This window comes from Lampetra fluviatilis, chromosome 64 (assembly GCF_964198595.1).
Source record: "Lampetra fluviatilis chromosome 64, kcLamFluv1.1, whole genome shotgun sequence".
NCBI lineage: Eukaryota > Metazoa > Chordata > Hyperoartia > Petromyzontiformes > Petromyzontidae > Lampetra > Lampetra fluviatilis.
Window position 1 is genome coordinate 6,087,976 of NC_136338.1, and position 26,291 is coordinate 6,114,266.

At 49.7% G+C, this 26,291-nt stretch overlaps 1 protein-coding gene across 1 annotated transcript in view; it reads right to left on the reverse strand.

Moving 5' to 3' along the window:
- LOC144951884 (ATP-binding cassette sub-family C member 2-like) overlaps positions 1-19,091 on the reverse strand; it is a 94,554-nt gene extending 75,463 nt beyond the window's left edge. Inside the window, exons 1-4 of the mRNA XM_078882232.1 lie at positions 19,018-19,091; positions 16,763-16,926; positions 10,513-10,704; positions 1,678-1,824 (exon numbers count right to left, since the gene is read on the reverse strand). Coding sequence (XP_078738358.1) covers positions 1,678-1,824; positions 10,513-10,704; positions 16,763-16,804 — 381 coding nt within the window. The 5' untranslated portion in view covers positions 16,805-16,926; positions 19,018-19,091. The remainder of the gene's footprint in view (positions 1-1,677; positions 1,825-10,512; positions 10,705-16,762; positions 16,927-19,017) is intronic.
- Positions 19,092-26,291: the final 7,200 nt, after the last annotated feature.

The following is a 26,291-nucleotide window of genomic DNA, read 5'->3' on the forward strand; positions in this document are numbered from 1 at the left end:
AATCTAGGCGAGGCCGGAGGCTCTGCACGGGACTAGGCCTCACCACGCCACTCTGTCAGGTAAGTACTTTGTGCTATAGAGTCGATAAATACTGCTATAGAGTCAACATGTACTACTGTAGTGATAGCAGGTACCACCACAGTCGGTATGCACTGCTGTTAAATTTTTAAGAGTAGTTTTGAACAAAAAATTGGCCCGGGCAACGCCGGGTATGTAAGCTAGTGAGTGATTCTTTAAAATAGCTTATTTGTTTTGCACATTTTGACATTGTTTTCGGTGTTGTGTATATGTTTTTTGCGTGTGTTTTAAACGTGTTTGCGATATGAAATTGTCATAAACATACGGATAGACAACAATGAATATCCGACTGTATGAAGTTACAATATAACTGTACCGTACTTACTTCTACAATATGCATGGGCTGACGCATGTCTATATATATATACGTGCAGTACTTTTCATTGTTTAAGTTGTATGTAGTGTAGAGTGTAGTGTACGCAATATTTGACACTGGCCTAGTCTCACACCACCGGTGCTAGGCCAGAAAACAACGCTGAAAGGCGACTAGTTCAAAGACAATGCCAGTATTGGAACACTCATAGCAGTTCTATCTATGGGATGCGTTCTTGCCAACTGTAAGTGTTCTGATACTTGCATTGAAATATATTCTTCGTTTTTCATCATTTTCGATGCTGGCAAAAAGGTCCCATAGATATATATTAGTACATATATATTGTCATTTTCATACCGGCTTAAAATGGGTTGGGGTAGTGATACGGGTAGGGGTAGTGATAGGGGTTGGGGTAGTGATAGGGGTTGGGGTAGTGATAGGGGTTGGGGTAGTGATAGGGGTTGGGGTAGTGATTGGGGTTGGGGTAGTGATAGGGGTTGGGGTAGTGATAGGGATAGGGGAAGTAATAGGGGTTGGGGTAGTGATAAGGGTAGTGATAGGGGCAGTGATCGGGGTTGGGGTAGTGATAGGGGTTGGGGTAGTGATAGTGGTTGGGGTAGTGATAGGAGTTGGGGTAGTGATAGGGGTTGGAGTAGTGATAGGGGTTGGAGTAGTGATAGGGGTAGTGATCGGGGTTGGGGTAGTGATAGGGGTTGGGGTAGTGATAGGGGTTGGGGTAGTGATAGGGGTTGGGGTAGTGATAGGGGTTGGGGTAGTGATTGGGGTTGGGGTAGTGATAGGGGTTGGGGTAGTGATAGGGGTTGGGTAGTGATAGGGGTAGGGGTAGTGATAGGGGTTGGGGTAGTGATAGGGGTTGGAGTAGTGATAGGGGTTGGGGTAGTGATAGGGGTTGGGGTAGTGATAGGGGTTGGGGTAGTGATTGGGGTTGGGGTAGTGATAGGGGTAGGGGTAGTGATATGGGTAGGGTTAGTGATAGGTGTAGGGTTAGTGATAGGGGTTGGGGTAGTGATAGAGGTTGGGGTAGGGGTTGGTGTAGTGATAGGGGTTGGGGTAGTGATAGGGGTTAAGGTAGTGATAGGGGTTGGGGTAGTGATAGGGGTAATGATAGGGGTAGTGATAGGGGTTGGGGTAGTGATAGGGGGTCTCTATGCGAGTCTGTGGGTCTCTGAGCGAGCCCATGAGCCCAGGTGGGTGCTTAAGTAACAGCACCACTGACAGTAACCACACGGGGTAGGGTTTGGGTGCTTGCCCACCCCCAAACTCACCCAGGTGAGCATGTAGAGGCACGGGTTCACGTAGAGCATGGGGGCCGAGACGTCGCACGGCTTTGGGTCGCACATCGGCCCGAAGTCCTCCGACAGGGTGATGCCCAGCGCTGCCACCGCGGACACGAAGAGCAGCACCAACGTGACCTGCACGCGGACGGGGGTGAGTTGTCAAGGCCGTCGCACTCGCAGAGCTCGCAAACGGGTTTTCATTCCTTACCCGTACCCGGCCGCACAAGGGTCGAAAACGGGTACCCGTACCCTACCCGATACCCGGCTACCCGTACCCGGCCAGGTATAGGGTAGGGTACGGGTAGCCGGGTATCGGGTAGGGTACGGGTATCGGATACCCGGTTGCGACCTCTGCGCACTCGTCACGCACAAAGTTGTTTGGGCCACGAGTGGACCTTGCGGCACCTCGCCGCTGCTCTCGTCAGCAAAAGGAGCTTCAAGCCATCGCCACGCGGAACTCCTCCGCTCGTCATCCTCGCAGCAACAGCAGCAGCTTCCAGCATACCCGTGCCTGCTGCTTTGTCGCTCGCCCATCGCCACGGGACTTGGATAATGACGATGGTTTAAAAAGTGCCATGACTTGCGCAGAGAACTTGGATTTAAGCGAGGGTGATTTGCGCAGCGTCAACATCACTCTCTCGACCAGCCCCATCTGTACCCAGTGGCAAGACGTAGTCAAGACGAATGGAGATGGTACTAGTTGCAGTGGAAGATCCAAAGACCCTTTTTGGTGGAATTTCCTAAAACCGGGGGTTCCACATGCCCAGGCTCAGACAAGCTGAGTTAGTTAACCGCAGCTCGGGGTTCGGTGTTGTCAGCTGCTGACTGTACCGACTCACCAGGGATGTTGAGCCTGGTGTGTTGTCAGCTGCTGACTGTAGCGACTCACCAGGGATGTTGAGCCTGGTGTGTTGTCAGCTGCTGAATGTAGCGACTCACCAGGGATGTTGAGCCTGGTGTGTTGTCAGCTGCTGACTGTAGCGACTCACCAGGGATGTTGAGCCTGGTGTGCACCTACGGTAGCAGCTAGAGTGCCGGGCCAGATGGAACCAGCTTGAGGCACAACTAGCTGGTCAGACACCACTACACTATACACTACTATACAGTGCACTAAATACACTACTATACACTACACTACTCTTTGGTTCTTTCGGTAAAGTCACATAGGAATAAAATAAAATAAATCACGACGTTTCGGGCGCAACACAAGCGTCCGTCATCAGGTGGAAAGCGTGGTCTGCTGCTGAGGTTTGAAATGGATGTAGCCCAAGGGTCATAAAGCAGTGGCCGGGGCTAGTGATGTTAACGTGAGAAATTAGCATGTAGCTGTAAGATAGGAAAGCGGCCTCCTGGACGAGGGCACGGCAGTGGCTATGTTAATGTGAGAGATTAGCATGATGTTAATGTGAGAAATTAAAGGGCACGGAAGTGGAGATGTTAATGTGAGAGATTAGCATGATGTTAATGTGAGAAATTAGCATGTTGTTAATGTGAGAAATTAGAGGGCACGGAAGTGGCTATGTTAATGTGAGGGATTAGCATGATGTTAATGTGAGAAATTAGCATGTTGTTAATGTGAGGGATTAGCATGATGTTAATGTGAGAAATTAGAGTGCACGGAAGTGGCTATGTTAATGTGAGAGATTAGCATGATGTTAATGTGAGAAATTAGAGGGCACGGAAGTGGCTATGTTAATGTGAGAGATTAGCATGTTGTTGATGTCAGGAATCACATCCTTTACAGATGGAATTAAATCACGGATTTTGTGTACAGTGTTGAAACGAACTTGGATCTTGTGTTTGTTTAAGATTTTGGAAATATTTTTGGTAACCCCTGATATGTACGGTAAAAGTTATGGTATTGGTTGGATCCTCAGAAGGTTGTCTCCGCATGGCTGGGGATGCAGCTTTGCGGATTGTACGGTCCGAGTATCCGTTCATCCTGAGGGCTTGGTGTACATACTCCAGCTCACTGGCTAGGTGATGCTGGTCGGAGATGCAACGGGCCCTATGGTGTAGTGTTTTGATGAGGGAATTCTTCTGGGCTGGATGGTGGTGGGAGTCAAGCTTTAGATAGGCATCCGTGTGGGTGGCTTTCCTGTAGACCGAATGTCCCAACGAGCCATCAGGTCTCTTCTCCATCAAAACATCCAGGAATGGTAGCGTGCCATCCTTTTCCACTTCCATGGTGAATTTGATAGACGGGTGTACGGAATTGATGTGGTTGAGAAATTGGTTTAGTGCTGGCAGGCCATGTGGCCAGATGACAAACGTGTCATCTACGTATCTCTTCCACAAGGAAGGACGTAGGTTGGATGTCTGGATGGCATCTGTCTCAAATTTTTCCATAAAAAAAAATTTGCTACCACTGGCGATAAGGGAGAACCCATTGGGGTACCCTCATCTTGTTTGTACGTGCGTGCGTAAGTGAGCGTCCACGCACGTGGATAATGCGTCGTGAACATTATCTCGACCCCGCTCACTAAAACAACAAACATCGTAAATGCGTAGAAGCGCGTCTGACGCACAGCGGTTAAGAGGCCAAAGGTAGCGTAACGATACACAACAATGATACATAATGACACACACAGTGACGCAAGATACACATCAACAATACACAATGACACACACCACCGATACACACCAACAATACACAACGACACACAACAGCGATACACAGCAACGTTACGCAACTATACAAAACAAGGACACACAACAACAACACAACGCGGGCAACAACCACACTTCATGAAGTGTCGCTGTTGCTGCTGCTGCTGCTGCTCTTGCACCGACAGCGTGAATGGCTGTTCTGCCTCACGGCAGGAGGTTTGCCTCACGACAGATGGGGGAGGGGGGGCGTATGTGCACAGGAATTTCCTGTTATTGATGCTAATTCTGGTCACGTGACCAGGAAGTTGCGAATTAAGATTCCCGCTCAACCACGCGGGCGTCGGCCATTACACACGTAATTCAAGATGGCGGCACACATAGCGTCCCAGTGAAGCCAGCCCCAATTGTCCATTGTGGGAGCTTAAGAAGCATTGTCTGTAAGTTCGTTTATGTTCTTATAATATTGGCAATGCTGTTATAATGTTAGAATGACCGTTATAAGGATGTAAATGCCTTTATAATGCTGTTAAATTGTTATGATAAATACGAGGCCTAGTTAACAACGAAGCCTGCAACTTTCCTTATTGTGAATGTTACTTGTAATCTAATAAGTCGAGTCAAACTTGTACCCAAGTAACTATATTGCGATCTGGAGAGCAAGGATGACGAAATGTCTCATTCATAGTGCAGTGTTATGTGTGATACTGTACATCTGGGGTGCAGTGCGATGATAACACGGTGTGCCTTATGTAACACAGCAGCTTATGCTCTTGTATAGCTATTCAGTGGTAATGTAGGAGCCTGCCCCCTCCAGGATATATTGTTTAGAAATATGTTTTCTAAGACAATTTTATGATGCTGTGGTATTCATTCATTGTGTTGGTGTTTCTGGGTTATAACAGTATCTGTGTTTTCTCACCAGTTTTACCTCGTTAAAACCAATAAATGACGTTTGGAGTCGGATGTTCACCCTGGCTCCGAGGGTTTATTGGACGCGAGGTTATCTACTCAGCTAGCGGTGCAACGCAGTGCACAGCAAGGCCGAGACAATGGCCACGTGCGGTGTTCAATACTGATGTAGAGGAGTAGTGGGTGACATGACGTCACGCGCGCCCTCGGAGAGAGTGGCGTCGCGGGACGTGACGTCAGGCGGGCCGTGGAGGACGGTGACGTCATGCCCCCAGGGGGGTATTTAAAGGGGGACTCGGGATGGAACCGGGGTTCGTCGGGGCTAGGAGTGGGGACTCACACGAGGCCAGGGGAGGCTGCTCCGCCCGATCAGCCGAGGTTGGGGGTGGTCCCGGGCTAGGGCAGGTTGGAGAGCCGGGCTAGCCGAGGTGTAGGGGTCCCAGTCCCCTGTCCCCTGGGGGAGTTATTGGCTAGGGGGGTGTTGGTTCGGCATAAGCCTTATCCACCTGGCGTAAGCCCTGAAACAACTTGGCGTAAGCCCTTAAATAAACGTGGCGTGAGCCCCTAACAGCAACCTGCCTCGGAGTCGTGGATTGCACCTCAACACTTACACCGCCTGTGTATGTGTTGTGTGTGTGTTGTGAGTTGTGTGTATGTTGTGAGTGTGTTGTGAGTGTGTGTGTGATGTGTGTGTGTTGTGTGTGTTGTGTGAGTTGTATGTGTGTTGTGTGTGTGTTGTGTGTGTTGTGTGAGTTGTGTGTGTGTTGTGTGTGTGCTGTGTGTGATGTGTGTTGTGTGTGTGTATTGTGTGTGTGTTGTGTGTGTGGTGTGTGTGTGATGTGTGTTGTGTGTGTGTTGTGTGCAGTCATTGGTGACCAGGCTGAGACCGTGAACTCCTTTGTTGCATTTGAGTTCAAATCACAGTTGGAGGTAAGGTGAGTCTATGGCTCTCTGTGTGAGTCCTTGGCCCTCTGTGTGAGTCTATGGCTCTCTGTGTGAGTCTATGGCTCTCTGTGTGAGTCTATGGCTCTCTGTGTGAGTCTATGGGTCTCTGTGTGAGTCCATGGCCCTCTGTGTGAGTCTATGGCTCTCTGTGTAAGTCTACGGAACTCTGTGTGATGAGTCTATGGCTCTCTGTGTGAGAACCATAGGCTCACTCACGCAAATATCCATAGACTCACACAGAGACCCATAGACTCACACAGGAACACAACGATGCACACAGAGATTCGTAGACTCACTGCACAGACACCCATAGACTCACCACACAGAGACCCATATACTCATCACACAGATATCTATAGACTCATGCACAGATCCAAATACTCATACAGAGACCCATAGACTCACAGAAATCATTCGACTCACATAGAGAACGATAGGCTCACTCACACAGAGACCCATAGACTCTCACAGAGATCCATAGACTCCCACAGATACCCATAGTCTCACACAAGGACACATAGACTCCCTGACAGACCCATAGACTCACACAGAGACCCATAGACTCATACAGAGACACATAGACTCACACAGAGACTCATAGACTCATACAGAGACACATAGACTCACACAGAGACCCATAGACTCATACAGAGACACGTAGACTCACACAGAGACACATAGACTCACACAGAGACACATAAACTCACACAAAGACACATAGACTCCCACAGATACCCATAGTCTCACACATAGACCCACAGACTCACACAAAGACACATAGACTCACGCAGAGACACATAGACTCACACAGAGACCCACAGACTCACACAAAGACACATAGACTCACACAGAGACACATAACTCACACAAAGACACATAGACTCACACAGAGACACATAGACTCACACAGAGACACATAAACTCACACAGAGACACATAGACTCACACAGAGACCCATAGACTCATACAGAGACACGTAGACTCACACAGAGACACATAGACTCACACAGAGACACATAAACTCACACAAAGACACATAGACTCACACAGAGACACATAGACTCACACAGAGACACATAGACTCACACACTCACACAAAGACACATAGACTCACACAGAGACACATAAACTCACACAAAGACACATAGACTCACATAAAGACACATAGACTCACACAGAGACCCATAGACTCACACAAAGACACATAAACTCACACAAAGACACATAGACTCACTCAAAGATCCAAAGATCTCTGCTAGCTTCACGACACCCTGCAACATTGCAATATCCCTTACATTGCCTAGGCTAGTGTTTGTATTTTATAGTGTTATCCCGTCAGTTTGTGTCCGTTATTGCCCATATATTCAGTCTGCAACACGAGCTGAAAGTTGAAGGCATTTTAAGTGCCAATATAAACTTAACCTCAGGTCGCCGGGTTCACAAAGCCCCTGCGTTGGCTGCCTCGCTACGAACTCGGCGACCCGACTTTGATTCGCCACCCCCCCCCCCCCCCCCGACGGCCATCCAACAACAGCTGCCGGGACTCCCCTAGGTCGACTCAGCGTCAAACGGCGGTGTGCAGAAACATCGCCGCTGGGTGAGACAAAGACGGCCGGGGCGGGATGCTGGCCACCCACCCCCTCGCGCGCCGTGCCGGCCTTCATTGGCGGCCTTCATTGGCGCTGCTCCCCGCTAACAGCACTTGCCCCAACAGTCTGTCACAGGCTATACGGGGGACCTTTGTCTGCCCACGTGGTGCTGTGTTTGGCGCAATGTTTCTACGAACCCTGCGACCAGAGTTCAATTTGCCGCTCACGGCCAACATCATCGCCAGTGACGATTATCTGAATCCGCTCCTGGGCTTCCCCTAGGTCGACTCGGCCTCAAATTAGTAACCTGATGTGGCCGCGTGTAGAATTTCAACCACCGGAGAGACAAAGGCGGCCTGGCGTGGTGCTGGCCACCCACCCCCTCATGTGCCGTGCCGGCCTTCATAAGTGCTACTCGCTCACAACACTTGCCACAGCAATCTGTGAAGGCTATGCGGGGGAGCTTTGTCTTTGATCCATCAACCCTCATATGTACGTTGAACCTCTTTAGCGCCACCGCATGTCGACAAACGCGCCCATCGGAGGTGCGGCATGATAGACAACGAACTAAACACAAGCAGCAGTTCTAAAGAGATGAGTTTGTCAATCTTGATGATGATGATTTAAAAGAAGCATCACGGCTCCCAGTGGCTTCCTTATATCGGGAGGGAAGAGCGTTCCAGACGGCCGCAGAAGCAGCGCGCCCAGAAGCGCCACGCGGTGATTTGGCGCGTAGCCAGAATCAGAATCAGAGAGAACCGTAGACTTGCATAGAGACCCATAGACTCACACAGAGACCCATAGATTCACAAAGAGGACCCAATTACATACAGACCCATAAACTCGCACAGAGACTCATAGACTCACACAGAGATCCATAGACTCACATAGAGGACCTACAAACAAAGACCTATAGACTTGCATAGAGACCCAGAGACTCACACAGAGACCCATAGACTCACATAGAGAACCCAATTACATAGAGACCCATAGACTCACACAGAGATCCATAGACTCACATAGAGGACCTACAAACAAAGACCTATATACTTGCATAGAGACCCAGAGACTCACACAGAGACCCATAGACTCACATAGAGAACCCAATTACATACAGACCCATAGACTCACACAGAGATCCATAGACTCACATAGAGGACCTACAAACAAAGACCTATAGACTTGCATAGAGACACAGACTCACACAGAGACCCATAGACTCACATAAAAGACCCAATTACATAGAGACCCATAGACTCGCACAGAGACCCATACACTCACACAGAGATCCAAAGACTCATACAGAGGACATACAAACAAAGACCCATAGACTCACACTGAGACCCATAGACTCACATAGAGGGCCCAATTACATACAGACCCATAGACTCACACAGAGATCCATAGACTCACATAGAAGACCTACAAACAAAGACCTATAGACTTGCAGAGAGACCCATAGACTCACACAGAGACCCATAGACTCACATAGAGGACCCAATTACATAGAGACCCATAGACTCGCACAGAGACCCATACACTCACACAGAGATCCATAGACTCACCTAGAGGACCCAAAAACACATAGACCCATATACTTGCAAAGAGACATATAGACTTACATAGAGGACGCAAAGACATATAGACCCATAGACTTGCATAGAGATTCGTAGACTCACACACTAAGCCCCATATACTCACACAGAGATCCATAGATTCACACAGACACCAATATACTTACACAACGACCCATAGACTCACAAAGAGACCCATAGACTCACGCAGAGACCCACAGACTCACACAGAGACCCACAGCCTCACACAAATACACATAGACTGACACATAGGCCCACAGGCTCAAAATAGAGAACCATAGGCTCACACAAAGAACCACAGACTCACACCGAGACACATAGACTCACAGATAGACCCAATGGTTCTCTGTGTGAGTCTATGGGTCTCTGTGAATCTATAAGTCTCTGTGTGAGTCTATGGGTCTCTGCGTAAGTCAATGGGTCTCTGTGTGAGTCTATGGGTCTGCGTGTGAGTCTATGGGTCTCTGTGTGAGTCTATGTGGGGATGGGAACGGGTCACCTGCTTGGCGATGGGAACGGGTCACCTGAGTGGCGATGGGATCGGGTCACCTGCTTGGGGATGGGAACGGGTCACCTGCTTGGCGATGGGATCGGGTCACCTGCTTGGGGATGGGAACGGGTCACCTGAGTGGCGATGGGATCGGGTCACCTGCTTGGCGATGGGAACGGGTCACCTGCTTGGCGATGGGATCGGGTCACCTGAGTGGCGATGGGAACAGGTCACCTGCTTGGGGATGGGAACGGGTCACCTGCTTGGGGATGGGAACGTGTCACCTGCTTGGCGATGGGAACGTGGCACCTGCTTGGGGATGGGAACGGGTCACCTGAGTGGCGATGGGAACGGGTCACCTTCTTGGCGATGGGAACGGGTCACCTGCTTGGGGATGGGAACGTGGCACCTGCTTGGGGATGGGAACGGGTCACCTGCTTGGGGATGGGAACGGGTCACCTGCTTGGGGATGGGAACGGGTCACCTGCTTGGCGATGGGAACGGGTCACCTGCTTGGCGATGGGAACGTGTCACCTGCTTGGGGATGGGAACGGGTCACCTGCTTCGCGATGGGAACGGGTCACCTGCTTCGCGATGGGAACGGGTCATCTGCTTGGCGATGGGAACGGGTCACCTGGTTGGGGATGGGAACGGGTCACCTGCTTGGGGATGGGAACTTGGTCACCTGCTTGGCGATGTACAGGAAGCTGAATCGCCGCCGCTGGACAGGCCGCGTCACGCTCGGCACGCGCCACAGATTCGCCAGCTGGATGGGAGCCGCCAGGAGCCAGAGCAGCGATAGCGGGGCCCAGACGAGCACCGTCTGCTCGAAGCACACCGTGAGGTCGGGCGTCTCCGTCTCCAGCAGCGATGAGTTCTTGAAGAGGCGAGGACACGCATGGTGTGGGGTGGGGGTGGGTGGGTGACGAAGTGGGGAGGAAAGGGAGAGAGGGGACGGGGAGGTGAGAAACGACCTCCGATTAGCACGGTTGGCTACGTACAGTGGGAAAGACGTTCAACGTACATAGGTAGAATCACACAGAGACGCATAGACTCAGACAGAGACCCATATACTCACACAGAGACGCATAGGCTCAGACAGAGACCCATAGACTCGCACAGTGACACATAGACTCACACAGAGACCCATAGACTCAGACAGAGATCCATAGACTCACACAGAGACACATAGACTCGCACAGAGACCCATAGACTCGCACAGAGACACATAGACTCACACAGAGACCCATAGACTCAGACAGAGATCCAAAGACTCACACAAAGGCCCATAAACTCGCATAGAGACCCATTGGCTCACGTAGAGACCCATAGACTCACACAGTGACCCATAGAATCACACAATGGCCCACAGACTCACACGTAGAGCCATAGACTCACATAGAGACTCATAGACTTACACGACAATCCGTAGACTCACACAGAGACCCAGAGACACACACAGAGAGCCATATACTCACACAAAGAACCACAGACTAATAGAGAGACCCACAGACTCTCACAGAGAACCACAGACTAACAAAGAGACCCACAGACTCACAAAGAGACACATAGACTCACAGAGGGACCCATAGATTCACACAGAGATCAATAGACTCATACAGGGACACATAGACTCACAGAGAGATCCATAGATTCACCAAGAGACAATGACAATCAGACAGAGACCCCTAGACACAGAGAGTCCCCGATAGTTCATTGTTTGTGTTATTCTGTTAGTTTGTGTCCGTTATTGTTTACATGTTCAGCCTGCAACGCGAGTTGAAGCCAATATAGACTTAGACTCAGGTCGCCGGGTTCACCAAAGCCTTGCGTCCGCTGCCTCGCTACGATCTCGGCGACCCAAGTTGGATTCCCCGACCACAGCCACCAACAACCGCTCCTGGGCCTCCCCTAGGTTGACTCAGCCTCAAATGGGTACCTGATGCGGCGGTGTGTAAAAATATCGCCACTAGGGAGACAAAGGCGGCCGGGCGTGGTGCTGGCCACCCACCCACCCTCTCGTGCGCAGTGCCCACCTTCAGAGGTGCTGCTACTCGCTAACAACACTTGCCCCAACAGTCTGTTGAGGCTACAAGGGGGATTTTTGTCTTTGATCCATCAACTTCCACCGCATGTAGCCAAACGCGCTCATCGGAAGTGCGCGGGGATGTGCAACAAACTAAACACAAAAAGCAGTTCTAAAGAAATTAGTTCGTCAAACTTGATGATGATTTAAAAGTACAGCACACCTCCCAATGGCTTCCTAATATTGGAAGGAAGAGCGTTCCAGACGGCCACAGAAGCAACGCATCCGAAAGTGTCACGTGATGATGGGGCGACCCATCTTAGCGGGACACGTGGCGCGGCGTAGCCAGAATCAGAATCAGAGAGACCCATAGACTTGCATAGATACCCATAGACTCACATAGAGGACCCAACAACATAGAGACCCATAAGCTTGCATAGAGGATGCAAACTCATAGAGACCAATAGACTCACACAGAGACCCATAGACTCACAAAGAGGACCCAAAGACATAGAGACCCATAGACTTGCATAGAGGACGCAAACACATAGAGACCCATAGACTTGCATATAGACCCATAGACTGACACAGAGACCCATAGACTCACATATTGGAACCAAAGACATAGAGACCCATAGACTTTCAAAGAAGACCCAAAGACATAGAGACCCATAGACTTTCACAGAGACCCAAAGACTCACATAGAGGACCCAAAACTTAGAGACCCAAAGAATCACACAGAAACCCATAGACTGGCACAGATACTCATAGACTTACATACAGACCCATAGACTTTCACAGAGAGCCCAAAGACATAGAGACCCAAGGACTCATTCATAGAGCTCGCTTTTCACAGATGCTCCAGTAAGGGAGTGAGTGGGGGTGTGGGGGGGAGGCCACGTGGTAAGAACGTCACAACAACAAACAAGCCAAGCAAGCCACAGCCCGTGCAGCATGCTGCTTCTAGAACTCTTCACGCGGACACCCTTGACGTGAGCACACCAACGCGTGTTCTTTCTCCACCTTGCACTGGCTACCAATCACATATCGAATTGATTATAAGGGGACCTGCTGCTCACCCACAATGCCGTCGCAATGGGTTAGTGCCCACAATTACTTACAGGCACAGATGCACACGTATGTGTACCACCACCACCACCACTACGACCATTGAGATTTCGATTTAAAGCTTGGTTCTTTCGGTAAAGTGACGTAGAAGGGAAGTAATACAATAATACAAATAAAACATAATAAAATGATTCTCACGACGTTTCGGCCACAACGCAAGCAGCCGTCCTCAGGTGAAGACCAGGTCTGTCGGGGAGACAGCGTCTGAATGACGTGAGGACGGCTGCTTGCGTTGTGGCCGAAACGTCGTGAGAATTATTTTATTATGTTTTATTTTTATTATTGTATTACTTCCCTTCTACGTGACTTTGCCGAAAGAACCAAGAAGACCATTGAGATCTTAACGATCTATTGAGATCATCTAAGTGTAGGGAGATTGGATCACTCCCAACGATACTCACCTGACATGGTGCAGACACAGATAGATCGGGGAGAATTAAACCAAAGCCCCCTCTGATTGTTCACTTAAAGGGCCCTGAAAGGGGGAATTGGTCAGAGGCAGGGGGAACATCGATGGAAGGGCATTGCAGGCAGAAATACAAACATGGAGGGGGAGGGGAAACGGAGGGACGATTGACACGGGGGTCGGTCGGTCAGGTTGACCTGCTGGAGAGAGTGGGAAGGTGATTGTGTGGAGGGGAAAGGGGAAGGTCAACTAACTTTCGAAACAGGAGGCTTGAGGGATGTACGGGGACTCCTCGACTTACGACATGGTTAGGTCCCAGAGGTCTGTTCGTAAGTCGATGTATTTGTAAGTCCCTAATTTACTCTAGTCGATTTCAAATACTTTGTACAGCGTGCACACTAAACACGGGGTATGGCTTTAAAAGTTGTATAATCTCCTGTAGATGTAGATGCCACTGGTTTTTCATGTTCTACAGATGTTGATGCCACTGGTTCTTCATGTTCTACAAATGTAGATGCCACCGATTCTTCAAGTTCTACAGATGTTGATGCCACTGGTTCGTCATGTTCTGCAGATGTAGATGCCACTGGATCTTCATGTTCTGCAGATGTAGATGCCACTGGTTCTTCACGTTCTGCAGATGTAGAGGCCACTGGTTCTTCATGTTCTGCAGATGTAGATGCCACTGGTTCTTCATGTTCTGCAGATGTAGATGCCACTGGTTCTTCACGTTCTGCAGATGTAGATGCCACTGGTTCTTCATGTTCTGCAGATGTATATGCCACTGGTTCTTCACGTTCTGCAGATGTAGATGCCACTGGTTCTTCATGTTCTGCAGATGTAGATACCACTGGTTCTTCACGTTCTGCAGATGTAGATGCCACTGGTTCTTCATGTTCTGCAGATGTAGATGCCACTGGTTCTTCACGTTCTGCAGATGTAGATGCCACTGGTTCTTCACGTTCTGCAGATGTAGATGCCACTGGTTCTTCACGTTCTGCAGATGTAGATGCCACTGGTTCTTCATGTTCTGCAGATGTAGATGCCACTGGTTCTTCACGTTCTGCAGATGTAGATGCCACTGGTTCTTCATGTTCTGCAGATGTAGATGCCACTGGTTCTTCATGTTCTGCAGATGTAGATGCCACTGGTTCTTCACGTTCTGCAGATGTAGATGCCACTGGTTCTTCATGTTCTGCAGATGTAGATGCCACTGGTTCTTCACGTTCTGCAGATGTAGATGCCACTGGTTCTTCATGTTCTGCAGATGTAGATGCCACTGGTTCTTCACGTTCTGCAGATGTAGATGCCACTGGTTCTTCACGTTCTGCAGATGTAGATGCCACTGGTTCTTCACGTTCTGCAGATGTAGATGCCACTGGTTCTTCATGTTCTGCAGATGTAGATGCCACTGGTTCTTCACGTTCTGCAGATGTAGATGCCACTGGTTCTTCACGTTCTGCAGATGTAGATGCCACTGGTTCTTCATGTTCTGCAGATGTAGATGCCACTGGTTCTTCATGTTCTGCAGATGTAGATGCCACTGGTTCTTCACGTTCTGCAGATGTAGATGCCACTGGTTCTTCATGTTCTGCAGATGTATATGCCACTGGTTCTTCACGTTCTGCAGATGTAGATGCCACTGGTTCTTCATGTTCTGCAGATGTAGATGCCACTGGTTCTTCACGTTCTGCAGATGTAGATGCCACTGGTTCTTCACGTTCTGCAGATGTAGATACCACTGGTTCCTCACGTTCTGCAGATGTAGATGCCACTGATTCTTCATGTTCTGCAAATGTACATGCCACTGGTTCTTCATGTTTTGCAGATGTAGATGCCACTGGTTCTTCATGTTCTGCAGATGTATTTGCCACTGGTTCTTCATGTTCTGCAGATGTAGATGGCGCTGGTTCTTCACGTTCTGCAGATGTAGATGCCACTGGTTTTTCACGTTCTGCAGATCTAGATGCCACTGGTTCCTCACGTTCTGCAGATGTAGATGCCACTGGTTCTTCACGTTCTGCAGATGTAGATGCCACTGGTTCTTTATGTTCTGCAGATGTAGATGCCACTAGCTTTTTCATGTTCTGCAGATGCAGATGCCACTCGTTCTTCATGTTTCACAGATGAAGATGCCACTGGTTCTTCAGGTTCTGCAGATGTAGATGCCACTGGTTCTTCACGTTCTGCAGATGTAGATGCCACTGGTCCTTCACGTTCTGCAGATGTTGATGCCACTGGTTCTTCACGTTCTGCAGATGTAGATGCCACTGGTTCTTCAGGTTCTGCAGATGTAGATGTCACTGGTTCTTCACGTTCTGCAGATGTAGATGCCACTGGTTCTTCAGGTTCTGCAGATGTAGATGTCACTGGTTCTTCACGTTCTGCAGATGTTGATGCCACTGGTTCTTCACGTTCTGCAGATATAGATGTCACTGGTTCTTCACGTTCTGCAGATGTTGATGCCACTACTGCGATCACTTATGACTCTCGGTCCGCACGGGCAACTGGACATATGGCCAGATCTTTTCGTATCTCTGGAAGTTCGTAAGTAACGTAGGCCCTGTATAAGGAGGTGGGGGGCGGACGCGATAGCTTGGGACGCTTGCAGTGAAGGGAATCTCCAAAGACCCGCGCGTGTCTCAAGCCAGATGAAATAACGCCTCCTGTCATTGAAGACCTCCTGCGTCGAATGTTACTGCAAGGCTCTGTCCCTGGGGGCGATCGCTTCTTTCGCAGAGTGCAGCGACGATGGAGACTATAGAACGCCGTTGACCGCTAGATAACGATGAGACAATTTAGAATCTTTAAGAGATATTTAAAAGTTGACCTGAAAATTTTGTCTGCTTTAAAAATGGGTCAACTGCTCTACGCGCCCCCCCTCCACCCACTGCCGCCCCCCCCCCCCCCCCCCCCCCCCCCCCCCCCCCACTGGTTTTGGTCACTTTACCGCTGGATCTGCATTGGCATCTCCCAGCTTTCCACAGTTCGGGGACACATTGGGATCCTTGGGATGAAATGCACGATACATGTTTATTCATTATATATATATTTTTTGTATTTTCTTTGTATATGTTCAATCAATTTAATATATTTTATTGATGTATTTTCTATACATTTTATTCTTATTATTTTCCTTATTTTTTAAATATATTATTGATTAGATTTTATATATTTGTCTATTTTTCAATATATTCTATTGCTTTTATCGATTGTTTTATATATAGATTGTTTTAGATTTTTATTTTATTTTACTTGCTCCGTTTTATTTATTTTCAAAGTGTCATTATTTTATAATTTCATTTTTTTTCATTTCACCCCGCTCCCTCCCCACCTTCTTTCTCCGCCACCGCCCTTTTCCGCGCGCCTCCTCACCCAGAAAGTGGAGCCGCAGTATCGGTCCAGCGTCGACGCCATCGGTCGCCTCTTGGTATGCCCCCCTTGGCACTCGGACTCTCGACAGAGGAGCGGTGGGGGGCAACTCGACGGAGAGTCTCGCGCGGTCGCTCACGAGTCTCACGGAGTCACGCAGCGGAACCCTGCACGCCGCATCAGAGTCAACCGTCGTCGTCACGTCGATGACGGAGGGGCGCATTGGCACGTCGACTCACGTCGACTCACACAGGGACCCCCATAACACTCACGCGGAGATGCATAGACCCACGTAGAGACACATACTCGCAAGAGAAACCTATAGACTCACCGGGAGATGCATAGACCCACATAGAGACCCATAGACCCACGTAGAGACCCATAGACTCACATAGAGACCCATAGACTCACATAGAGACCCATAGACTCACATAGAGACCCATAGACTCACATAGAGACCCATAGACTCACATAGAGACCCATAGACTCACATAGAGACCCATAGACTCACATAGAGACCCATAGACTCACATAGAGACCCATAGACTCACATAGAGACCCATACTCGCAAGAGAAACCTATAGACTCACAGGGAGATGCATAGACTCACGTAGAGACACATAGACTCACACATAGACCCCAGAGACTCACATGGAGATAAATAGACTCTAATAGAGAGCCACAGACTCACACAGAGACCCACAGACTCACATAGAGATGCATACACTCGCATAGAGACCCATACTCGCAAATATGCCCATAGACTCACACAGCAACCCACAGACTCATACAGGAACCCATTGACTCATAAAGAGACCCATAGACGCACACAAAAACCTGTAGACTCACATAGCAACCCAAAGACTCACACAGAGACCCATAGACTCACACAGAGACCCATAGACTGACACAGAGGCACATAGACTCACATAGACTCACACAGAGACACATAGACTCACACAGCAACTCAAAGACTCACACAGAGACCCATAGACTCACACAGAGACCCATAGACTCACACCGCAACCTATAGGCACACACACATATAGTCACAGTGAGAAGCATAGTTCAAGTTCACTGGGCTGCTCTATCTTTTTTCAGAAGCGATCTGGCTATCACAAATGATGCCTCAAGGAGGTGGACGCATCGTCATCGTCGCGTGGACATTGAAAGCAGCCAACAAATAACTCTGAACGCGTGGACGTTGATTCTAAATGTGGAGGGGGGGAAAACAGACAAAAAATCCACGCGACCACGGAGAGAGAGAGACACGCAGACTTCAGATCTAGCCCTCCCACCTCCTAACCCTCACCTCCCTCACCTCCCTCACCTCCCTCACCCCCCTCACCTCCCTCACCTACATCACCTCCATCACTCCCCTCACCTCCATCACCTCCATCACCTCCCTCCCCTCCCTCACCTCCCTCACCTCCATCACCTCCCTCACCTCCACACCCTCCACACCCCCCTCACCTCCATCACCTCCACACCTCCATCACATCACTCACCTCCCCACGTATTCCTACAAACATTATGAATCTTAGGAGACGCATCGTGCCGTAGGCACGGTCCTTTGTCAGAAAGACGACGACAGCAACAACAACAACCTGAGAAGTTTGCAACAACAACAACAACAAACACATCACGCCCAGATGCCTGCTGGCAGTTCCACGCAGAAACGAAGAAGAGACGCAGAGAGAGAGAGGGGGGCACGCGGATGAGAGACCACACGCAGGGCGAATGACATCATCATGTTGATCTTCATCCAGCTGTGGAGTGACCATATTCTTAGGTTTTTTCGGCAAAGTCACGTAGGTAAAAAATTAAAATTAAAATTGATAAAAGTAAAATTAAAATAAAATGGAGTGACCATGGCTGCTACGATGATGGTGATGGTGGAGGCTTGGGGAGGCCTTCATCCAGCAGTGGATATACGATGAATGTACGACTGCGATGTTGATGGAGAGGGTTCAAAACAAACAACCGTAAATCTTCCCGGTCACTCACCTGACTGTGGCTTCCCATACGACGACTCCGAATGTGAAATACGCGAACGTGATCGAACACCATCGACACGGCGGGATTATTAACGCCCAAAAAATTATGGGGCGGAAATTATGGGAGAAAAATACGGGAAAAAATATGGAAAATTTTACGGAAAAAATTGTTGAAAATTTTACGGAAAAATATGAAAAATTTCGGGAAAATTATGGAAAAATTTACAGAAAAAATAACGGAAAAATAATGCAAAAAATTACGATAAGGAGCAACGTGGATCGTAGCGAGGCAAGCGCGCGCGCGTAGAACCCCGCTGACGATCCGTTAAGCGGCGACGTCAACTTACGGGAGACCTCAAAGTTAGTGTCACCAGCAAAGTTGACTCAGAAGATGAGATCCTCCTGCGCCTCCTGCTGCTGCTCCCTGTTGCTGTGTAAAGTCGTCTCCGCTTCTCCTGCCTCCCACACCCCCCCCCCCGCCTCCTCTCTGCCCCTCCGTTAGTGAACAGATCGACTGAATGAATGAAGGGGGTGGGGGGGCTAGAGTTGATTATGCAGCGATCGTGGCTTATACAGCAGCAGCAACAGCAGCGGCAAACAACCCACACAGCACCGATGCTGCTGAAGTTTCTGTCTCCCAAAGCTCCTCTCTGCCTCCTCCGTTGGAATGAATGAAGGGGGTGGTCGTGGTGGCGGTGGTGGGTAGAGTTGGTTATACAGCGGCCCTGGCGTATACAGCAGCAGCAGTAGCAGCAGCAAGCAAGCAAGCCACACTGCACTCACTGATGCGACCGAAGCTGAACTTTGGACGACAATCAAGAGACGTGATTTACATCTTAATGGGGGGGGGGGGTGGTGGAGGAAGTCCGGTGGGTGTCAGCATGTTCAGACGCCGCAAAAGCAGACAAAGATCCCCCGGGTAGCCTGAACAGACTGTTGGGGCAAGTGGTGTTAGCGAGTAAACACCGGGCCGCCTTTGTCTCCCCAATGGCGATGTTTTTTTCTTTTTATACAAATCGCGTTTTAGGCTGGGTAGACCTAGGGGAGGCCCATACCCGGTTCGAGTTTGATCGTCAATGGTTGTTGGCCGTGAGTGGGATTCGAAATGCAGGGTTCGGAGCGCAACGCGCTAACCACTGCACCACCGCTCCCCACACACGCACAGTGCGCTAACCACTGCACCACCGCTCCCCACACACACACAGTGCGCTAACCACTGCGCCACCGCTCCCCACACACAGTGCGCTAACCACTGCGCCACCGCCACACACAAAGTGCGCTAACCACTACGCCACCGCTCCCCACAACGACCCACGCAGCGCACCCTCTGACACCAGAAGCTGCCGGTCGCCACTAATTGGCAGTGACGTCACCACGGCGCCCGTGCCAGGCTAGGTGCACTTCGACGGCACGTGTCGAATTGCTCCCCGCTGGCAGGAGGTTACGGGGCCTACCCAGGTGCCATGGGTTGGCTGGCTGAGATGATGACCGATAGAAGCACCACCTGTGCCCCCTACTGTGTCAATTTGCTGCGCTTTAATCGCCCGGCGTTCCGCTCGTTGTTGTGAGCGTCGCTCCTCCGCCCTCCGTTGTTGCTGGAGGGCAATTGCCTCCAACTGCCCAGTAGCGTCCTTCACGAGCCTCCTCCTCCACAGAGGCCGATCTTGACACCGCTGGTACCGCTCATCGGTAAGTCCGCTCAGCTCCACAATCTCCGGTACCGCATCAGTCCATCTCTTATCTAGCCCGTGTCGTGCCCGTTTAGCCCATCCTCTCCGGCCAAACAAAAGCTGCCTAGACATGCGGTGCTTGGGCATGCGGGCTACATCACCCAGCAAATGCAGCCTTTTTTGCCGGAGGAACTCACCGTTGGGAATGTGTCCAGATTTGTCAAGGAATTGTGAGCTCCTCACACAATCCAGCCTGGTTGAACCCAGGAATGGATCTAAGGCAAGTCATCCTGAATTATTCTAACTGGCGCAGATGTTCCATGATCAATTTCTACGTTTCATAAGCAGAGATGACTATGGCCGAGAAGCAGAGGTCGCAGCCGGGTACCCGATACCCGTACCCTACCAGATACCCGGCTACCCGTACCCGGCCGGGTACGGGTACGGGTACCCATTTGTGACCCTGGTGCGGCCGGGTACGGGTACGGGTAAGGAATCAAAACCCGTTTACGACCTCTGCCGAGAAGACCCACAGCTTCTCATGGAGCGACAGACCAGGTAGATTCCACACACCATTACACAGCCGATGAAATATAATGCTGCCCGACTGAACACTTTCCACTCTCTCCACAAATGAGGAGTTGAGGGGTGGAGTGTTTGATGGCACAAAATACCCAGGCAGGTGCTTAGTTTTGGAGGGGCTGATGGTGAGACCTCACCTCTTAGAGACATGCTCCAGGTTTAAAAGCAGCGCCTCCAACTTCTCCTCTGAGTGAGCACCTATGAAGGCCGGCACGGCACACGAGGGGGTGGGTGGCCAGCACCACTCCCGGCCGCCTTTGTCTCCCTTGTTTGCGATGTTTACTGCACACCGCACCAGGTACTCATTTCTGTGACCCTATGGCTCACTGTGTGAGTCTTTGGCTCTCTGTGTGAGTCTATCGCTCTCTGTCGTAGTCTGTGGCTCTCTGTGTGAGCCTATGGCTCTCTGTAGGAGTCTGCGGGTCTCTGTGTGAGTCTATGGCTCTCCGTGTGAGTCTACGGCTCTCTGTGAGAGTATTTGGCTGTATATGTGAGTCTATGGGACTCTGCATGAGTTTGTGAGTCTATATGTTTCTGTGCGAGTCTATGGGTCCCTATAAAAGTCGATGGATATATGTGTGAGTCTAGAGGTCTCAGTGTGATTATGTGGCTCTCTGTGTGAGTCTGTGGGTCGCTATGTGAGTCTGTGGCTCTCTGTGTGAGTCTGTGGCTCTTTGTGTGAATCTATGGCTCTCTGTGTGAGTCGATGGTTCTCCATGTGAGTTATGATCTCTGTGTGAGTCTGTGGCTCTCTGTCTAAGTCTATAGCTTTCTGTGTGAGTCTATGGGTGTATCTGTGAGTCTGTGGCTCTCTGTCTGAGCCTATGGCTCTCTGTGTGAGTCTGTGGCTTTATGTGTGAATCTGTGGCTCTCTATATGAGTCTATATGTCTCTGTGCGAGTCTATGGGTCCCTATAAAAGTCGATGGATATATATGTGAGTCTATAGGTCTCAGTGTGATTCTGTGGCTCTCTGTGTGCATCTGTGGGTCGCTATGTGAGTCTGTGGCTCGCTGTGTGAGTTTATGGCTCTCTGTGTGAGTCTGTAGTTCTCCGTGTGAGTTTTTCTCTCTGTGTGAGTCTATGGGTGTCTGTGTGAGTCTGTGGCTCTCTGTCTGAGCCTATGGCTCTTTGTGTGAGTCTGTGTCTCTCTATCTAAGCCTCGCTCTCTGTGTGAGTTTAGGGGTCTCTGTGTCAGTCTGTGGGTCTCTCTCTGAGTCTGTGGCTCTGTCTGAGTCTATGGGTGTCTGTGCGAGTCTATTGATTTGTATATAAGTCTTTGGCTCACTGAGTCTACGGGTCTCAGTGTGAGTCTATGGGTGTCTGTGTGAGTCTGTGTGTGTCTGTGTGAGTCTGTGGGTGTCTGTGTGAGTCTGTGGGTGTCTGTGTGAGTCTGTGGGTCTCAGTGTGAGTCTATGGGTGTCTGTGTGAGTATATGGGTGTCTGTGTGAGTCTGTGGGTGTCTGTGTGAGTCTGTGGGTGTCTGTGTGAGTCTGTGGGTCTCAGTGTGAGTCTATGGGTGTCTGTGTGAGTATATGGGTGTCTGTGTGAGTCTGTGGGTGTCTGTGTGAGTCTGTGGGTGTCTGTGTGAGTCTGTGGGTCTCAGTGTGAGTCTATGGGTGTCTGTGTGAGTATATGGGTGTCTGTGTGAGTCTGTGGGTGTCTGTGTGAGTCTGTGGGTGTCTGTGTGAGTCTATGGGTGTCTGTGTGAGTCTGTGGGTGTCTGTGTGAGTCTACGTGCCTCTATGTGAGTTCATGACTCTCTGTGTGATGAGTCTACGAGACCCCGGTGTCATCTCTGTGGCTTTGCCGCTGAACCCCAGAGTGGAACCCAGGACCTCAACGTTGCCGGCTCAACAACATCAGCAGCAGCAGCAGCAGCGGCAGCAACGCCATCTGTAACCTCTGATCCCAGCCTTGGTTATGGATCAGAGTACAGATATTATCCGCGAAGTTTGAACCCCAAAGTTTGGCACCTGACACCATGGGATATAATTGTGTTTTCATTTCAGCCGGGGATGTACGGGTTATTGATCGAGAAAATAAATAGACATACATTCAAACGTATTTATTTTATTTTACCAGGTAAAGCTGCTATATCTGTCTGTTTGGGAAGCGACCTGGTCACAAGTGATGATGGCTCAACCAAGTGGCTTACCATCGCGTGGAAATTCATCTTCAGCAGCGAAATGCTCATGAACGCGTGGTGTTGTTAATTTTGAACGTGGATGGGACCATGTTGAGAGGGAGAGAGAGAGAGAGACACCGCAAACTCCCAATATACAACAGGCGTCAGGGTCTGGATCGATCCCACGACCTCCTGTATACCAGGCGAGGTAGTCAACATCTCCTAGCCACCGTGATGATGGAGATGAGAGAGTGAAACACGCAATCTCCAAACATACAGCAGCAGCAGGCGCTGTCAGGGTCGGTGCTCAAACCCACGACCTCCTGTAGACCAGGCGAGGTAGTTAACATCTCTTAGGCCACCGAGGCGGCCCTGTTTCTCTCTGTCTATCACGGAAAAGCCGCTTCGAGGCCACGACCTCCTGTAGACCAGGCGAGGTAGTTAACACCTCACTCTAGCGCAGAGCCGTCTGAGTAGCCACTGAGTTCACCACGGGAAGAAGTATTGGTAACCCTCCTCAGTGTCCTGCAGGGTAATAACCCAGTGAACACCTCAACGTTGAACGCAAAGCTGACACGTGGTTAGAACCGTTGGACGAACGTTGGCTTAACGTTCAAAATTTACTGGGAGTGCCCCACCTACACCCACCTTACCCATCGCAGAAATCCTTGGGTTGCCTACCCCTGAACCGTATCACCCATCGATTGCAAACGCGTTGTTACGGAATGTACACTAAACACGGGGAATGGCTTTAAAATGTGTGTAGAGGAGTCAAGGTCCTAGCCATGGAGTCAACATTGGGGGGAACCAAATCTTCCAGGGGGTGTGGGGGTCCCCCCCCCCCCCCCCAGAAAAAAAATCTAAATTTGAAAACGAATTTCCTGCCATGTCCTGCCTAAAATATGCAAAAATTCACCAACACACGGGATGGACTTTTTATTTATTTTTTACAACAATGTCTAATAATGTATGTATTACATTGCTCTGTTTTTTCCTTTTTACCTTTTCTTGTTTCATTGTATGTAATGGCAGAGATTGGGGATTAATAAAGTACAACCATAACCACGATCAAATAAACATAATTCTATTATATGGCAATATATTGGGGGGGGGGGGACATTTTTAGCATATTTGAATATTTGGGGGGATGTGCCCCCCCCATATAAATTACTGCCTTGAGAGGAGTCGTGTGAGCAACCATGAGGGGCGAACAGAGGGTGGAGCGAGCGAGTTGACAGTCAAGGGTCACGTCACGTGTGCTGTAAGAGGTTCCTTCGGGAACAAGGGCGGGTCCGGGCTAGGGGGAGGAGCCACCAAAGGGGGACCACGTGACGAGGGCGTGGTCACCATTGGAACCTCATTTGCCAGTAAAAAATATGGCAACAAAACTGACACCTTTTTTTACAAGGAGTCATGTTTGCATAGACCACAATACCTGCAGTCAGAATGCAAACAAAAAACACAACTCTGATAATGTATGCACTGTCCTTGAAGTTGATTGGTCCACACCCGAGACAGCTTTTCTTAGAGCCTAGTCTCACATGGTGTTGGACCAGATTACGCCAAAAGGCGCACGTGGGCGTGGTCGTTGTGGGGAACCAGGGCAGGGATTGGCTGCAGGGTGTCTCTCTCCTCGTTGCCGGGCGGTATTGGTTGAACCCCCGCTCTGGGCAGACGAGTGGGGGAGCCCTAAAAGGAAAAGCCGAAGGCAGGACCAGGCACTGTTCAGAGTGCGGGGTAAAGGACCCAGATAGAGAGACCCTACCTCTGGTGTGAGTCAGAGTGTTGAGTTCAACAATGTTTGATAAACGGCAACAACCCTTACAGCATTCCACGTCTCCACGTGGTTATACGGCATAACATTTGTATCAACTCCTGCAGATGTAGATGCCACTGGTTCTTCACGTTTTGCAGATGTAGATGCCACTGGTTCTTCACGTTCTGCAGATGTAGATGCCACTGGTTCTTCACGTTCTGCAGATGTAGATGCCACTGGTTCTTCACGTTCTGCAGATGTAGATGCCACTGGTTCTTCACGTTCTGCAGATGTAGATGCCACTGGTTCTTCACGTTCTGCAGATGTAGATACCACTGGTTCTTCACGTTCTGCAGATGTAGATGCCACTGGTTCTTCACGTTCTGCAGATGTAGATGCCACTGGTTCTTCATGTTCTGCAGATGTAGATGCCACTGGTTCTTCACGTTCTGCAGATGTCGATGCCACTGGTTCTTCACGTTCTACAGATGTAGATGCCACTGGTTCTTCACGTTCTACAGATGTAGATGCCACTGGTTCTTCACGTTCTGCAGATGTCGATGCCACTGGTTCTTCACGTTCTACAGATGTAGATGCCACTGGTTCTTCACGTTCTGCAGATGTAGATGCCACTGGTTCTTCACGTTCTGCAGATGTAGATGCCACTGGTTCTTCACGTTCTGCAGATGTAGATGCCACTGGTTCTTCACGTTCTGCAGATGTAGATGCCACTGGTTCTTCACGTTCTGCAGATGTAGATACCACTGGTTCTTCACGTTCTGCAGATGTAGATGCCACTGGTTCTTCACGTTCTGCAGATGTAGATGCCACTGGTTCTTCATGTTCTGCAGATGTAGATGCTACTGGTTCTTCACGTTCTGCAGATGTCGATGCCACTGGTTCTTCACGTTCTACAGATGTAGATGCCACTGGTTCTTCACGTTCTGCAGATGTAGATGCCACTGGTTCTTCACGTTCTGCAGATGTCGATGCCACTGGTTCTTCACGTTCTGCAGATGTAGATGCCACTGGTTTTTCACGTTCTACAGATGTAGATGCCACTGGTTCTTCACGTTCTGCAGATGTAGATGCCACTGGTTCTTCATGTTCTGCAGATGTAGATGCCACTGGTTCTTCACGTTCTGCAGATGTAGATACCACTGGTTCTTCACGTTCTGCAGATGTAGATGCCACTGGTTCTTCACGTTCTGTAGATGTAGATGCCACTGGTTCATCACGTTCTGCAGATGTAGATGCCACTGGTTCTTCACGTTCTGCAGATGTAGATGCCACTGGTTCTTCACGTTCTGCAGATGTAGATGCCACTGGCTCTTCACGTTCTGCAGATGTAGATGCCACTGGTTCTTCACGTTCTGTAGATGTAGATGCCACTGGTTCTT